This window comes from Manacus candei, unplaced genomic scaffold (assembly GCF_025592945.1).
Source record: "Manacus candei isolate 608988 ecotype Guabito, Panama unplaced genomic scaffold, ASM2559294v1 h1tg000014l, whole genome shotgun sequence".
Taxonomy (NCBI): domain Eukaryota; kingdom Metazoa; phylum Chordata; class Aves; order Passeriformes; family Pipridae; genus Manacus; species Manacus candei.
In genome coordinates, this window is record NW_026138062.1 from 53,709,829 (window position 1) to 53,726,069 (window position 16,241).

The 16,241-nt window shown below is 45.8% G+C and overlaps 1 protein-coding gene across 1 annotated transcript; it reads left to right on the forward strand.

Moving 5' to 3' along the window:
* The first annotated feature begins 1,494 nt into the window (after positions 1 to 1,494).
* LPCAT3 (lysophosphatidylcholine acyltransferase 3) lies at positions 1,495 to 16,107 on the forward strand. Its single transcript, XM_051780853.1, has 13 exons — positions 1,495 to 1,645; positions 10,217 to 10,324; positions 10,445 to 10,551; positions 10,705 to 10,798; positions 10,912 to 10,949; positions 12,009 to 12,187; positions 12,609 to 12,717; positions 13,404 to 13,490; positions 13,807 to 13,973; positions 14,563 to 14,710; positions 15,230 to 15,388; positions 15,506 to 15,632; positions 15,763 to 16,107. Exons 1-12 carry the CDS (start codon positions 1,549 to 1,551, stop codon positions 15,620 to 15,622), a joined length of 1,410 nt encoding a protein of 469 aa, XP_051636813.1. The 5' UTR covers positions 1,495 to 1,548; the 3' UTR covers positions 15,623 to 15,632; positions 15,763 to 16,107.
* The last annotated feature ends 134 nt before the right edge of the window (positions 16,108 to 16,241 follow it).

A 16,241-nucleotide genomic window follows, 5' to 3' on the forward strand; every position in this document is an offset into this window, starting at 1 on the left:
CAATTTGATCCAGGTTTGGAGTCCAGCTTGTGAGCTGGGGTTTGGATAAGAGACCTCCAGAGGTCCCTTTTCATGTGAATCTTTGTGTGAGCCTGAGTTTGCCCCTCCAGCTAAGTTTTGGTGCTACTGCTCACCTGAATGACCCAGCAGGAAAATGGTAACACAAACAAGGGAAAGAGGATCACATCTGCTACACCCAAAGCTTTAGCTGAGGAGAACTTGGGGTGCACTCATGTACAGCTGCATGAAGGGACACGCCACACAGAATCACAGAATATGCCGGGTCGGAAGGTACTCACAAGGATCATCGAATTGAACTCCTGGCTCTGCACAGGACCATCCTCAAGTCAGACCATGTGCCTGAGAGTATCATCCAGACACTTCTTGAACTCTCTCAGACTTGGTGCTGTGACCACTTCCCTGGGGAGCCTGTTCCAGTGCCCAACCACCCTCTGGGTGAAGAACCTTTTTCTAATATCTAACCTAACCTAGAAGGTCATCCAGTAGATGAGTTATGAGGAGGCTGTGTGGGCAGACTTGCCCAGTGACAAGAGTCACAGAATTGTTAGGATTGGAAGGGACCTCTGGAGATCATCCAGTCTAATCACCGATGCCAAGGCAAGGTCATCTGGAACAGGTGAGACAGGAATGTGTCGAGTTGGGTTTTGAATGTCTCCAAAGAGACTCCACAACCTCCCTGGGCAGCCTGTTCCAGTGCTCTGCCACCCTCAGTGTAAAGAAGTTCTTCCTCATGTTGAGGTGAAATTTCCTGTGCTTTGGTTTGTGGCCATTGCTCCTTGTCCTGTCACTGGGAATCACTGAAACTGTGCCTGGCACTGTGGCACACTCAGTCAGGTGATACAGGGACAGGGCAAGGAACAGGTGTTGCCATAATGCTGGTATGGGAAACGGATCCCTCTGGGCCACAAGAGCCAAGCACCAGGGGTCTGTCCTCCGGGGACAAATGGGGTGATGGACCTGGCAGCGTTGGGGAAGCTCAAGCTGTGCCCCACGCCAAAGCTAAGGCCGAGGCTAAGGCTAAGAAGAGGGCTGGGGTTGCGGCCGAGGCCAAGGCTGAGGTCAAGGCCAAAGCCAGAACGCAGACCCAGGCCTAGGCCACCACCCCCCTCTCCCGCCCTCCCCACGCGCTCTCCCGCCCTCCGCTCGCGCCTCGTGTCCGCGAATAACCCCGACCCCGCCCCGCCGCTCTCCTGTCCCGCCGCAGCCAATGGGGAGCCGGGCCCCGCCCCGCGCGCCCGCCCCGCCCCGCCCGCCGCTCTTGCGCCCCGCCCCCTGCCGTACTTCCACCAATCATTGGCCGGCGGGGCCGGGCCGCGGCCCCGCCCACCCGCGGGTAACCTTTGCCTTAGTGCGCTGGGGCCCCGCCCCGCTGCCACCGGCGGTCCAATCGCCGGCACGGCGGGGCGGGGCCGGGCCCAGCGCAGCCAATGGGCGGGCTGGGGGCGGTGCGCGGTGCGGGGGCCGCGCTGGCTGGTGCAGCTGCCGGGTTCGGGGCGCGAGCGGCCGGCGGGGCGGCCGGCGGTGAACATGGCGGTGGCGGCGGCCGGCTGGAGCCTGGCGCGCCTGGCCGAGGCGCTGGGCTCGTCGGAGCAGGCGCTGCGCCTCATCCTGTCCATCCTCATGGGTAAGACAGGGCGTGGGGGGGAAACGGGGTTGACGTCCCGGGCGGGGCTCCGCGCCCGCCGTGGGCACGGGCGACCCCGCCGCTCAACCACTGTGCCACGCTGCGCGGCGGCCGGGGCCGGGCATCGCCCCGCCGGCGCGGAGCCGCACCTGTGTTCGCGTCGCCGCACCAGGCCACGTGTGCGCGGCGAGCCGGAGGGCGAGCCCCCGCCGCTACCGGCACCGCCCGCCTCGCCCGGGGAACGCGGGACGTGCCCCGCAGGAGCCGCCCGGGACGAGCGTCCAGCCGTCCCGGCGGAGAGCGGACTCCGCCCGGTTTCTCCGCGGGAAGTCGGGGCGCGGTTCTGTCAGACCGCCTGTAGGAGTGGGGCGGGGAGGAGCGCGGGGTGCCAGCGGAAGACCCCTCTTGGGGCCCGTATCCCGGGCACAGGAACTTTGTTAGCGATTGTCTCGCTGGCTCTGTGAGAGTGCCCCGACGCCCCGTGTATATCCCGCACCCCGCGAGCGTGTGTCCGCTCGGGAGTCCCCGCAGCCTCTCCCAGGTGTTGCCCTGTCCGAGTGCAGGGCGGTGGCGGCCAGAGATATCGCTGGTGTCTGCAGCAGTGATGGCACTGAGGGAGTGGCATGTCATCACGGGCACTGCCAGGTAGGGTGAGGAGAGCCTGCCAGCACAGTGGCCAGGAGAACTGGGATGATGTTCTGTGCTCCACCTGCGACGCGAAGCATGTTGCAAAACCCACACTGCCTGCGCTTATGTAAACATGAGATACTTGAGTCCCGTGTGAAATGGGTAAGGCAGGGCTAGCGTTATGATGTGAGCTAGCCATTGAGGGGGAGGTTATGACTCCCAAAACATTAATTCAAGTGTATGTATACATGCTATCTGCGTACATCTCTGCAGATGCTCAGTGAAACTTCAGGTTGTGAAAGCATTTGGTGGTGTAGTCACCTAGCAGAAAGGAAATACAAGCTTTCCACTGAAACCTGAAAATATGTTTGAAGTGATGCAGCTGCTCCTGTGTGATCTGTCAAAATAAAGTTGCTTCGGCTAACTAGAAGTATAATTTTTAAGAAAAGATGCAAGCAAGAAAAACTGTGTCACTTTGTAACTGTGGTCTGCACCAGACTTGTTTCTGCCTGATTTAGTTTATGATGTGCGAGATCAAGCTGAACCAAAACATTCCTCACATCAAGGGTAGATATAGGAGGCTGAACTGATTATCATTTTGAACTCCACATAGAAGTTAGTTAAACCAAACTTCTTCTAGAAGAAAAAAAATTAATAGGTAACATATACAAGACATGCGCACAAGTCAGCATGAGTTAGTCTAGCAGCTCCCCACAGCTGAACAGGGAAAGTCCTGCTTTCCTTTCTCCCACGTCTGTCTCTGATACTTTAATTGCAGTCTGATTGAATTTACTTGCTTGGCAGAAACCTAAACCAGAAAAAGCAGATAGTTCACTACGAGGTTAGTCAACTGAATTAACCACGGAACTAGTCTAACAGGTGCTTATGCAGAAAAGGTCCTAGAAAGCTTGTGTGGAGGCAGATAGCTACAGTAGAGAGATGCCTCTGCAGAATATTCCCACCTGGATCTTACTTTCTGAGTTCCTTCTTGCTTTTTACTAATAATAAGCTAGAACACTACACTGGAAGGCTGTTTCTTGCTCGGTGTCTTATGGGTGAGCAAAACCACTTCTTTGAAATGAACAGCAGATAGTTATTCTCCTAGAAAGATAAGAAGAGCTGCCCACTGCAGTCGGTAGATTGAGGAAGCATGAGATCCGTGTGTGCTGTTACAAATGTTCCATGTACAGTGTTAACACTAAGCCCCTGAGACAGCACAGTGCTGTTCCTGAGGTAGGCCGCTATCTATTTTGCATGGTCCCAGTGGATTTTTGTAATTTGTATTAAAGTCTGGAGATCAGGGACTAGGAAACCACTAACATCTCTCCCCTGCATACTAAAATGTATTTACTAAACCAGGAGGCTAGACCTGCCTTTCCCTGTCCTTTCTCCCTAGCTCAGTATCACTTAATTACATGCAATGGAAGGCATAACTTCAGACAGAAGGCTTCAGGGCATGCAAAATAGCCTTGCCTGTAGTTTGGCACTCTTGCAGGTCGTGTAGGTTGAACCACTCAGGCAGAGGGGATTGACTTCAGCTTTCCTGCTTAATGGATGGGAGGTAAAGCATTATACCATTACTGTTTGGACAGGCCAAACAGTCCTCCAGAACAACATGAGAGGAGAGTAAGAAGAGTTCCTTAGCCCAGCACAAAGAAATGTTCATTTAATTGCAGCTTAGTTTACAATCCATTTAATGTGATGGAAAGCTTTAAGCTTGTTGGTAATGCAGCTAGCACTGATGACCACTTCATAGGACAGCATGGGGTGTAAATGAAAGGCATTTCTGAAAGCTGGAAGTGGCATTAGGACAGAAAAAGTATGGCTTTTCCTTCATTTCCTCCGTTTCAGGTGTTTGTATAGATTCAGGAAGAAAACTATTTTTTGGCTGCAGCTAATACTGCTGAATTATTTCAGAACAAGACCATGAGGACAAAGCTTGGTTCCAAAGCTGTTCAAAGATCTCTGTTCCAAAGATGGACTAAAAAGTTGTTTCTTTTTCTTGCTCTGTGATGCAGTTTCCCATCTACACTGTGACAACAGTTTCTACGGTTTCACTGTTCAGAAGATCACCAAAACTGGTAAAAATAGTTTTCTGAGAAAGAGGAAGAATCACAAGGGACTTTGCAACTTCTTACATTAATTTCTGGAGAAAGCTGAATTATTGTTGAAAAAAAGTCTAAATGGACTCTCTTGATTCAGAATAAGTGTGTTTACTTAGTCATAATCTGAAATAACTAAAAGAGGTTGTATAAAACTGTTAACATTCTGTCACAACTGAAAAAAATTAAATAAAGGGGAGAATGAGAAAGGAGGAAGGAAGAGCATCCAAGAACTAAAATTGGAGTAGTCCTAAAGGGCAACACAATGTTTTAGTGAACAAGTAATGGCACATTGCTGAGCAAATTATGGGGATTTTAGTCACAGCTTTGTATTTAGATCAGACACATTTATATATGCTGCAATTTTGAAGCAAAGAATACAACTAGAGTCCTTTACTCAGATTGTACAAGATTAAAAACTTGCTGCAGACTTCCCATATGTAAAAATTTGCGTAAACAGCCTTTGAAGAAATTAGTCTGCAATTTGGCTGCTTTATCAACAGCAGTAAGACCTGAAGCATAGTTCTGGACCCTGCCAATAAAAAAAGTGTGATGTGTCAGTACACTAATGTCTGTCAATGATATGAAGGTGTCTTTGAGAGATGTACTCTACCTTGCATTCTTCAGTAGGTCCAGGGGCCACTGTTCCCAGAGGAGAAACTCTGTCTTTTTGTCAGCATCGAAGACACCAGTGGTCGCAGCTCTGTCCCTACAGAGTTACTTTCCAGTTGCTGGAATAAGAGGTCTGAACCAATGCTGTCCTAGCCCCTTGGAGGAAAAAGGAAAAAGGAGCCCTTTAATGGTGTGAAGGAGAGAACAGGGTTTCTGTGCTGCTGCTCCTGTCCTCACATGAGAGGGGACAGATTTCTTTCCTGCTGTCACCGCTTAAAGCATAAGCCAGGATGCAGGGGGCCCTGTGGCACTGTGTATTTAAGACTTTATGTTGATCTCATTTCTTGCATGGCTGTATGATCCCAAAGAATTACAGCTATTTATCTGATCATAGTATTACACAGTGGCTTGCAAGCTACCTGGCATGTCCTGCTGCACAGTGTGGAGGGGGACCAACATGCTGTTTACACCCCTGAGCCAGAATTGACCCTGCTGATTTGCCCAGACCTGCCAGGAAAAGCACTGGGGAAGTGTTCCCTCATCCACACACATATCAGGGACCTGCAGAAATTAACACATTACTACTCAATAGGTGCCAGAAACATATTCCTTTGCTTGCCAGTCGTCTGCTACTCTTCTACCTTTCGTAATTATTTTTACGTCCTCTGTTTCTTCCTGTTCTCTGCATCCTGAAGATTTTTAAGCTCAGTGAAATTCTCACTGTGGTCACCCAAAGCTGTTGACTTATCCCAAACCGAGTCCCCAGCTGGTCAGACAAACAAGAACCTTACTGCAGGGAAGGCGAACAACTGGTTTTTATGGGTAAGAGATGGGAGAAGCTGTAAGAGGCAGCACTCCCCTGTCACAGGGTCTAAAACCAGCCCTGTCACAGACCACTCATGTGCTGCGTTGTTTAAACTTCTAACTTCAAATACATCTTGTTCATTAAATAATAAAAAAATAGAGGGAGGTATGTAATGCTACACACTGCCCGTGTCTACATTAGCGAAGTGGTACCGTAGGAGCAGATCTATAGAGGAGACTTCTCTGTGGGTTTTGAGCATTTACTTTCAATTTGTTTCAGTCTGGTCGTACGGACTAAGCACCCACTGGAGTGTGTTTTCAGTTTAGTTTCATCTGAAGAGAGCCCTGTTCACATGCTTTGAGACTAAAGCAAACTAAAGCACCATAAGTGGACTTTGAAAGTGCAGTCCTGAGCTGAATTAAAATACTCATGTTTATGCACCCAGTGTTAGACAAGTATTGCAGTATTAGAGACAGAAGAAGGGAATACCTTTGAAGTCAAAATATTAGGTAAGGCTGGTATTTTACCACTTTCTTTTCCTGTTGTCCCCTTCCTTTTAGTTTTAGCATTTTTACGAGAAAATGAAGGCAATTGACCTGCTAGATGTTAACTAAGGAGGAGTTAGCTGATCAGCAAAGGAGAAGGGGAAAGATAGTCAGATCTACTCTCTTGAAGATGAAACAGAGCTAATGCATATAAAAGGGGAAATAAAGGGAGCAGAGATGAAAAGAATGTTTCTGGTATTCTTATTTGCAGCTTTATATCTGGAAAAAGACAGGCATCTTAATCACCCATTCAAGAAGATGGCACTATTTTTGCTTGGTATTAGTAGAATTTTCATCCTGCCTAATTCACCTTCTTGATCATTTACTTCTTTTACTTAGTTAGATTCTTGTATCTCTGGACAACTTGAGCGATGTGCAGTGGCCCATTACTCTCCCAAATGGCTGTGGCCAAAAAGCTGACTTTGTCCTTTCTTTTCATCACAGGGGTTCTCTTAACCAGAGATCATCCTCTTGTTGCTGTGAAGTTTGGGAAAAAAAAAAAAAAGGAGGGATTTATCATTAACAGCATTCATGTCTAATTTGCCACTTCTATATCAATTGTTTATTTCCTTCTATAAAAAGTCTGTCTAGAAGCAAAATCCAACTCTGTGTGCAGACTTTTTCAACTCCATGGTGGGTAGAGAAGAAGAATTACTTGGGATCAGGGGTTCCCTTCTGTTTTCTCCAGGAGTATTACAGCCTACTCTGCCTGAGGGAGTTGTGAAAGAGGAGGTTGGCAGAGTGGGAGCTGCTGTGCAGGATCTCTTGGCAGCAAGGACCAGGGACTCTTGTCCTGTTGCACTGAATGGCAGAAGCAAAGCAGCACAGCGTCCTGCTGCTGACATATCCAAAGGTGACAGCCAACTCCAAAATAACTCCAAAAACTGCTGTGCTTCAGGAACACGGTAGTGGGGCAGGAGTACTGCCGTTGTTATCAGTAGAAGTTGCTTGTTATTTAATAGAGAGTTTATGAGTGTTCAGAAGGGCACAGGCCACAGTAGAATGACCATTGACATTCAGTATCCACTGCCATTTGGGGGTTAAAGTTTATATCTGCAGCGTGGAACTGGCCCAGTTGTAAAACTGAGAAAATTATCTCATGCAGCAGAATTGTAGGTAAATTGCAGTCCAGAGTACTAATAAGTTACTCTGGATATCAGAAGAATTTAGGCTGATGTTGTGACTTTTGAACTGGAACAGTACCCATGTAGTGCAAGACCAGGATTTGTTTGTGGCTTTCTAAAAACATATATGCTGTGCATATTAGTAGCTCTCTATTTGCCAGGGTTCTTTTCCCTTCAGAGCATCATTAGCCAAACCATGATGTGATCTGCTGTGTCGAGCTAAAAAGGAGTATGCCTGACAAGTGAGACAGCTCTCTCAAAGAGTAGGAGCTCTAGATGGGCATGGGAGAAAAGAGATAAAATTTCTGGCTTTTAGAAATTTGCGGTACATTATAGTATTCAGTCATACTTTTATTCTGTCTACAGAGATATCTAGAGAAAAAAATTCTCATGAAAATGGACTTTTTTGCAAGATATTACTGATTTTTGAGAGAGTGGGACAGCCTTGAAAATGTAGTTTTAGGACCATCCATGTCAACGAAAAGCAAGAAATTGTGCTTTGCCTGTAATTGTAATCTGATTTTTCTCCCCTTGTTCAAAAGGGGGAAACATTTTCTGCAGTAAACTTTTGATCTAATCTGATAGTAACACTTTACATTTTTTTACCACTTTCCATTTCTCAGAGCCAGTTGTTCCTGTGTTTATTAAACTTCAGCAGGAAAATTGGCACATGAACAAAGAATCCCCGTCTACGTGTTCCTGAATAAAAGGCTGGTAGAAAACACAACCTTTTTTTTTTTTGGATTATGTGAATTGCTCTAATTCTTTTAGTTACTCCTGTATCCCTACAGAGCCTGTATGATGAACTCCCTTTACCAATGCCCTCTTTCCCCGTCAGCTGGTGTTCAGGGCAGCAATGGGGGAAACGGGACAGAAGGCCATGTTAGCTAATGAAAAGAACACTGTGTAAAAATCATGGGGGACCAGGCAGGGAGAGGATGATTTGGGTAAGACATTTTGTAGGGGAACTTGGAGCTGCTGTTGTGGAAAGGAAGAGCAGGCTGGGTGTGCAGGAGGGAGGTTGCCAGGCTCTGTGAGTGAAGGGCCGTGGTATGTGGGGCTGGCCGGCTGCTCAGCCTGAGAAAGCAGCCTGTGGTGTGGAAACCAGTGTGGGACACAAAAGGAGGAAGGAACAGCAACAAGGAGGCAGGGAAGACCGAAAGAGGGGTGGCAAGAGGCTGAGGAAATGGGGAGCAGCAGTTCGGTTTCAAGAAGCAGCAGGTGCGCATCTGGACTCAGTAGAGCATGCTGCTATCTGGGACCCAGAAGGGAGCCCAAAAGTCCCAAACCCTGGGGCTCCCTCCCAAGGGATTTTTGGGGACGGAGAGGACCTTAAAATGGCTCCACTGACAGACTGCCAGACATATATTTTACATAGCATGACAGCGTTTCTCATTTCCTCTCACAGCAGTGACTAGATTTGGCCTCGCTTATTGGAAACCTTCCATCCATCATACACTTCTCGGCAGAATGTGCATGTCGTCACCTTTTATTACTGCTCCACATAAAACATGACTATCTCCTGCTCCTAGTACTCCATTAGTGGAAGTATAAGAGATCTATCCACTGCTACAGATTTCAGCTAGGATAATAAGTAGCATGGATGCCAGTATTGTGGTACGTGATGAATTTCCTTTTCCTTTTGTTTATTTTTAAGCAGGACAAAAGAACACAATCTTGCAAAGTAAAGCAATAAAATGCTAGAATTAAGGTGGCTTCTGGTATCCCAATTCAGCTCCTTGTGCATGTGCCTTTAGAAACAGTAATTGCGTGAATGGGCTTCATGTACCCATGAGATGGGCAACTCTTCCTGTGTCACTGTGTATTAAAACATAACATATTTATTGTCTAATGAGTGGCAGTGTTTATTGCATGCTATGTGAACTCACCTAGACAACAGAATTTAGTTGACTCATGGTGTTCTGTGTGACACTTCTCACCGTACTACCAGAGTGTTTTACAAATGTTTGCTTCTCACTTGAGCCACACATGAATAATCTGGAGGCATTCTTAATTTAGGCTAGGAGTTAATACACAGAAAATTCAAGGAGAAAACTCCTTCCACTTATTTTAGTTGCTCCGTATGATATGCTTCTGACTGATTTTTTCTTTCCAAAAACACTACATGCATAGTACTAGTGGATTTTAGTTACAGATGTGTACTCAATAGTTCACAAATCAGATGCAAATCTGAAGTTGCAGAGTTAGAAAAGCAAGAGTATCTATCTTACTGGAGGTCACTTGAGGAATTCCAAAATTAAAGCTGAAAGAACTCATTGAGGTTGGAGCAGGATTGAATTTTTCAGCACATTGTACTGGTATTAACCATAAAGTTCCTCCCTCCCCCCCTTTTTTTTTAATATAGCTTCTTGCTATGTTCAATGTTTTTGTTGCAGAATTTGGAAATGAATTAGAGACTAAAGTCTGATTCATGTATTTAAGCATTATTCATCTGTATTGAATGAGGCCAGAAACTGTAATCCTGTAATTTCTTGCACTTCAATGTCAATTTTGATATAATTGTGTTCCTGTTAAAGTATTTTCTTCTATACAGAGTAATTTATCTGGCATCTGTCTCCCAAGATGGAAATACTGTATCGGGAATTAACACCACGATCTTTGTTGATAATGTATCCCTGTAAAGTACATGTTCCTAGTAACATGTTCAAGAAAGCTGTAGTTTGGATCATTACCAATACTTGTCTAAACTTATTAACTCTTCCTTTGTTTTTTTTTTCCCTTTCTTCTCTACTCAGGATATCCTTTTGCCTTGTTCCAGCGCTATTTCCTCTTCCAGAAGGAGACCTACCTCATTCATCTCTACAATGTGTTCACAGGACTCTCAATTGCTTACTTCAATTTTGGTAAGATGAGTTTGGGAAAAGAGAGCTGCCTGGCCCAGGGCGAGCTGCAGTTTAGGAGAACCTGTAAATATAATTGCTACTTCTTATCTCTCTCTCTCTCTCTCTTTTCCTGTCCCACAGGGATGCAGTTTTTTCATTCCCTGATATGTGTCCTAATCCAGTTCCTCATACTGAGACTAATGGGTCGCACAATCACTGCCGTCTTCACCACGTTCTTCTTTCAGATGGTAAAACTCCCTTTCTTACTCCATCAGTTTGTAGAAGGGAGCCCTCTGTTCAGTTTTGCACTTCCCAGTAGCAACTGTGGGTGGAAAAGTGGAGGCAGATCAAAACCAGCTGGAGGAATTAGTTTGAATAACCCAAACAATGGTTTCTTTCAGACATACCTTATGGCTGGATATTACTTCACAGCCACAGAACATTATGACATCAAGTGGACAATGCCACATTGTGTCTTGACACTTAAGTTAATTGGTGAGTGACACCTCTCTTCTATCTCTTGCACTCTGCAAGCTGTGCTTCAGGGAAGAGAGGACTTGCTTATTCAGCCCATCCCAGGGATTCACATAACTGTTTCTCACCTCTAGGTCTGGCCATCGATTACTATGATGGAGGAAAAGATCCGGTGAGTAAGACCATTTCTCCATCATTCCATGCTGTTCCAGTGAGCTAGAGGTCAGAAAATGAAGTTCAAAGAATGTGAGTTAGCAGGCTGCATTGTTTGGTAAAAGCCATAGCTGAGAGGGGAGCCTCTGTGAGTGTCTGAGGGCACTGAATTCTGGAGCAGAAAGAAATAATTTGGAACAGAGACAGTAGTGATTAGAGATGGACAAAAGTTGTTTCAATTATGTCAGAATATTACCCTGCTCGCTTCCAAATTCCCCACCATCTCTTTCCCCCAAATGTGTTGCGTTAGATTCCCAATCCCCGATGCTCTGTGTCTTGTGGGTAGTGCACTTTGAACTTGCACACCATCAGTACTGGGTCTCAGTTCCCATCTTCCTTTTCTTTGATTAGTTTTAGCATACCCTGGTGAACAGTTGCCCTTTACCATTTGTTAGGGCCCTCCTTTTAGAGCAGATAAAACAGTGACAGAAGTTGCACAGCACAGTGTGTGGGAGAGGGCATTGCACTTGCTACAGTCTCTTAATCCTACTTCAAGTGTCTTGATCCTCCACCTCATGTTTGAGGCTTGACCTAGTCTTTAGCATCCATGGAATCACTGCTGACTGCAAGAAAACAAGGTCAAGCTGAAATTTCCCAAGCTGAAGTTTCAAGTATTTAAAGACGATGAATTCTTGCATCAAGAAGTAGGAATTGTAGTATGATAAGGTCTTGAGAGTACATGCAACTGCAGTCAGGGACTGGAATAAGTCAGATACAGTCCTTTCGCTATGCCTACTGTGCTGACAGGGATGCATGTCAATAGATCCCTTCCATGTTTTGAGCTTATTTGGGAATAGAGATCTGTGCAACTCATCTCAACCATTGGATCTTCTTGCTGTTTAGAGGGAGAGGGGATAGAGAGGGTTGGGGAGAGGAGTGGATGAGAAATACAAAGTCTAAAGTTCTATGTACCTGGAGAGCAAGAACTGAAACCAGTAAGGAGGCAGGCCGAGAACATAACATCCAGAGCTAGTATGAATTCCCCGGGATGATGTTAATGCCACTCCCTTTGGTGCAGGAGTTCCTGACCCCTGAGCAGCGGCGATTTGCTGTCCGGGGAGTTCCTACCTTCCTGGAGGTCTCAGGATTCTCCTATTTCTATGGTGCCTTCATGGTTGGGCCTCAGTTCTCCATGACAGACTATCAGAAATTGGCAAGGGGTGAGATGACTGACGTCCCAGGCCAGAGACCCAATAGGTAATATAAAGTGACTTGGCTTCTCACCTTCCTGCGATCCTAGAATGCTGAATCCTCCACTGAATCCTCTATGTTCCCTGCAGCAAACTGCCTTCTTGCCTGGACACGGGAGTACTGTGACCAAAAGTGATTTATAAGACAAGGCAGTCTTTCAAAAGTTGCTTGTAACTCTCCACCTAATGTCCCAGCATTGTTCCAGGGCATGAATGTCAACAGTTATTTGACATCTTTAGTACAGGCTCAGTTCCAAACTGGTAATATTTGCATCCCAGCTTCCAAATGGAGGCAGCTGCTGCAGTGGAATGTGGTACCCCCTACTGCTGTCCCCCCACCTCCTCTTCTCCACCTCTGTTTTTAAAATTATGGATTTGATGGTCTCTTTCCAAGGCATTTCTTTGACCTTCGTATTTTTCTTTCTCAGTTTTGTGCCTGCTCTCAAGCGCCTGAGTTTGGGTCTTGTGTTTCTAGTAACCTATACCTTATCAAGTCTGTACGTCTATGATGAATACCTCATCTCAGATGACTATATGGTATGTATTGACTTGGTTGTGTGGGGTGTGGGCACAAGAGTAGAATTTGTTAATTTTTAAATTTTTTTTTTTAGCTTCCCCTCAATTTAAAAGTAATTCAGCAACTAGTGATAAGCCTTTCCACAATTGATTTGGCTTTACTGCCTATCTGGTGGATTCCATTTGATGCAGAACAGGAATGTGTTATGGGGAACTGAACCAAATGAAAACTTTTACAAATAGATAATTGATCTTAGATGCTACTGCTGTTTTTGGAAACCTATGTATTTTATGATATTTTAATTACCCTCCTAATAACAATTACATGCAAAGAACTTCACTAGAGTAACTTGCAAGGCTCATCAGAATCTTTGAGGTGCTTAGAAAACTCCTAACAAATAATTCCTACTTGCAGATTGTCAGCATTTCTGTGTCCATGTGACTAAATAAGAGTGTAAATTTCACAATGATTATGCTAATCCCAGAGTCTTCCCAAACTGTAGCTATTTCAGTACAGCCACATATTACCAAAGGAAGGAGAACGATGTATAAGTTTGCATAAGCCTGGCAGCCTACTCTGTACAGCAGTCTCAACACATACATCAGATAAAAACAAAAGACAGTGATGAGATCTCGTCTACCTTGTCCCATTACGGCCACTCAACTCCCGTTTTTATTTTTGTTCTGTTTTGCTCTTGTCTCTGCAGGAGAAGCCTTTCTGGTTCCGTTGTGGTTACATATTGATCTGGGGCAAAATTATACTCTACAAATACGTAACTTGCTGGCTTGTTACGGTGAGTCTACATGTTGTTCCAGAGGCAAAAGACAAATGAATAAAGGTCACACCCTTGCAGCTACTTAGTATGCTCTTGGACTTAGCACTAAATGGAAGAAATTCAAATATCTGGAGATCAGTACAAGTTAATTCAGCTTGCTCCAAGTTAGCCAAGACTAGATAACTAAAAAGCAGGCAGTTTTTAAGCCATTTGTTCCATCTGCAGTGGTGCTCTCCACTCAACACAGTGAGAGTCAGAGCTTTCTCAGCTCTGCCTTTCCAACAAAAAAAGGGGCAATATTTTCCTCTTATCTTACTTGTGTATTTTTTGATAGGAAGGTGTCTGCATCCTTGTTGGTCTGGGGTACAATGGGAAGGACCAGAATGGAAAGCCTTTGTGGAATGCCTGTGCCAACATGAAGGTCTGGCTGTATGAGACAACACCTTTGTTCACAGGGACCATTGCTTCTTTCAACATCAACACCAATGCTTGGGTAGCCCGGTGAGCAGGACAAAATTCCCCTTCTATAATGTGTTGGCGACACCTGTGTCGACAGAACCGAGATCCTCGGCTGAGCAGGAGCATTAGAGGAAGGATCTGCCAGTTTCTTGCACTTTCTTTCATGTTTTGCTGCTGTGCCATTAGAAACAGGTTATGGGGTTACTGGGTTAGAGAGATCTTTTAATTCACCTGGAGGGGGAGTTTATTAATAAAGGCAAGCAGTTGATGGCAGCAGAGACTAGAACAGAACTACAGCAAGCCCTTGAGCTGCCTGCCTGCTCAGCCAGCCTCAGAACTGCTCTCACAGCTGGTTCCTGCATCATGGCTCTTGATGCTCCTGTGCCAACTGAACTGGGTTTTCGTTCAGCATTTGCTGGGACACAACTAAATTGTACATAATGAACCACTTCTCCCCCTTATAGCTAGGATTTCTTTAAGACTGTTCTGATGTACATTTTGCTCTGGTCTTGCTGTTTTCTGTCACCACATGGTGTGCAAAGGCATATGGTCCCCTGGGCCCTGCCTCTCTGACACCAACAGGGAGGGACAGACAATAACCTGAAAGCACTTTGTTTCTTTTCTGATCTAGCTACATCTTCAAGCGTCTGAAGTTCCTGGGTAACAAACTGCTGTCACAGGCACTGGCCCTCTTCTTCCTGGCCATTTGGCATGGGCTGCACTCTGGCTACCTGGTGTGCTTTCAAATGGAGTTGCTGATAGTCATCGTTGAAAGACAGGTATGCTCTGTACGACTTACCAGAATGGGGTGGCCTGCACCAGTCCTTCCCCCTGAGTCTGGAAACTGTGAAGGCTTTACTTGGATTAAATATGAAAAATAGCTGCTTGCTTTGGAATTGATTTTCAAACATGATAGGGTTTTGTTCTTAAAGAGTTCAGTAGGTTGCTGGCTTCTGTGTGGGCAAACCGTAAATATATTGCAGAAGCTGACGGGAAGAAAAGTGGAGAACTTGGCATATGAGCAGAAGGCAGCTGAAGTACTTGGCAGCTGGAAAAGATTGGAGCACAAGTACATGAACTGAATGCCTCTGCTAATCTCCCAGTACTGAGAGAACAGTATTGCTTATTAAAATTTATTTCCTTAATTAAAACGTTGGCCAGGTGAGGTATTTAGCTACTTCTTTACTTACTAAAAATTCATTTTACACAGCTGGATAGAGAACTTCGGCCCCAGAGCCCACATATACAGCCACAGGACATCGAACTGATGAGAATTCTGGTTTTTTTCTTTAAATTAGTTCATAAACCTTGTTCGGGACAGTCCTCCCCTAAGCACTTTGGCCTCCATCACTCTCTTGCGGCCCATCTTCTACGTGCTGCAGCAGACTAATCATTGGATGTTTATGGGTTACTCTCTGGTGCCATTTTGCCTTTTCACCTGGGACAAATGGATGAAGGTATTTAGTAGCCACAAACAGAGGACCCATGTGGTAACCCTTTTCCCTCCATCCCCTCTAATATGTTCTTGGCTCAAAGCTCCTTGCTGATCCTTAACCGTCCCCTTCTCTTTACAGGTGTACAGGTCTATTTATTTCTTTGGCCACGTGTTGTTCTTCACCTTACTGTTGGTGTTGCCTTACATTCGCAGATTAATTGTGCCACGAAAAGAAAAGCTAAAAAGAGCAGAATAACAGCCAAAAGGTAAGGTTGTGTGAGGTTGACAGAATCCTGTGCTTGGACTAGGAGGTGAAGTGGGGCAGCAATGTTACAGCCCAAGGCAAAAGGCAAACATAAAATCAACCAAAACAAATATAGCACTTCTCTTTTTCAGATTGTACCACCTGTGCATTTGTAGGAGTCGATTTAACACTCCGGAAGCAAAGCATCACCTGCCAAGTTTGCTGTGTTGAAGTATGACTTTTTTCAATGCGAGGAGGGGGAAGGAGAAAGCACAGGGTCAGAGACCTGGAAGGAGAGGATCCGAGTAAGCCTCCTTGAGACCCTCAACCTTCTGTCCGTTGCCTTATCTCTGCCGCCCTGCGGCCGACACTCGTGTCTCTCCGCTGATACCAGATGATTGTACCACACTTACGGCAGGTGCTGCGTTGGATTGGAGCCACCTTCTGACTTTTCTACGTTTGTCATCTAAGATAAAAATTGCTCCTGGTCTTTTTCACATCGGCTTCAGCTCCTTTCCTCTTAGGTGCCTTGGTGTGGGAGTGTGAACTGTCACATGCCACCGAGCAAGGTGATTCTGCGGGACTGACTGACACCAGGGTGAGCAGGGCACAGCTAAGAATTTCAGTTCCT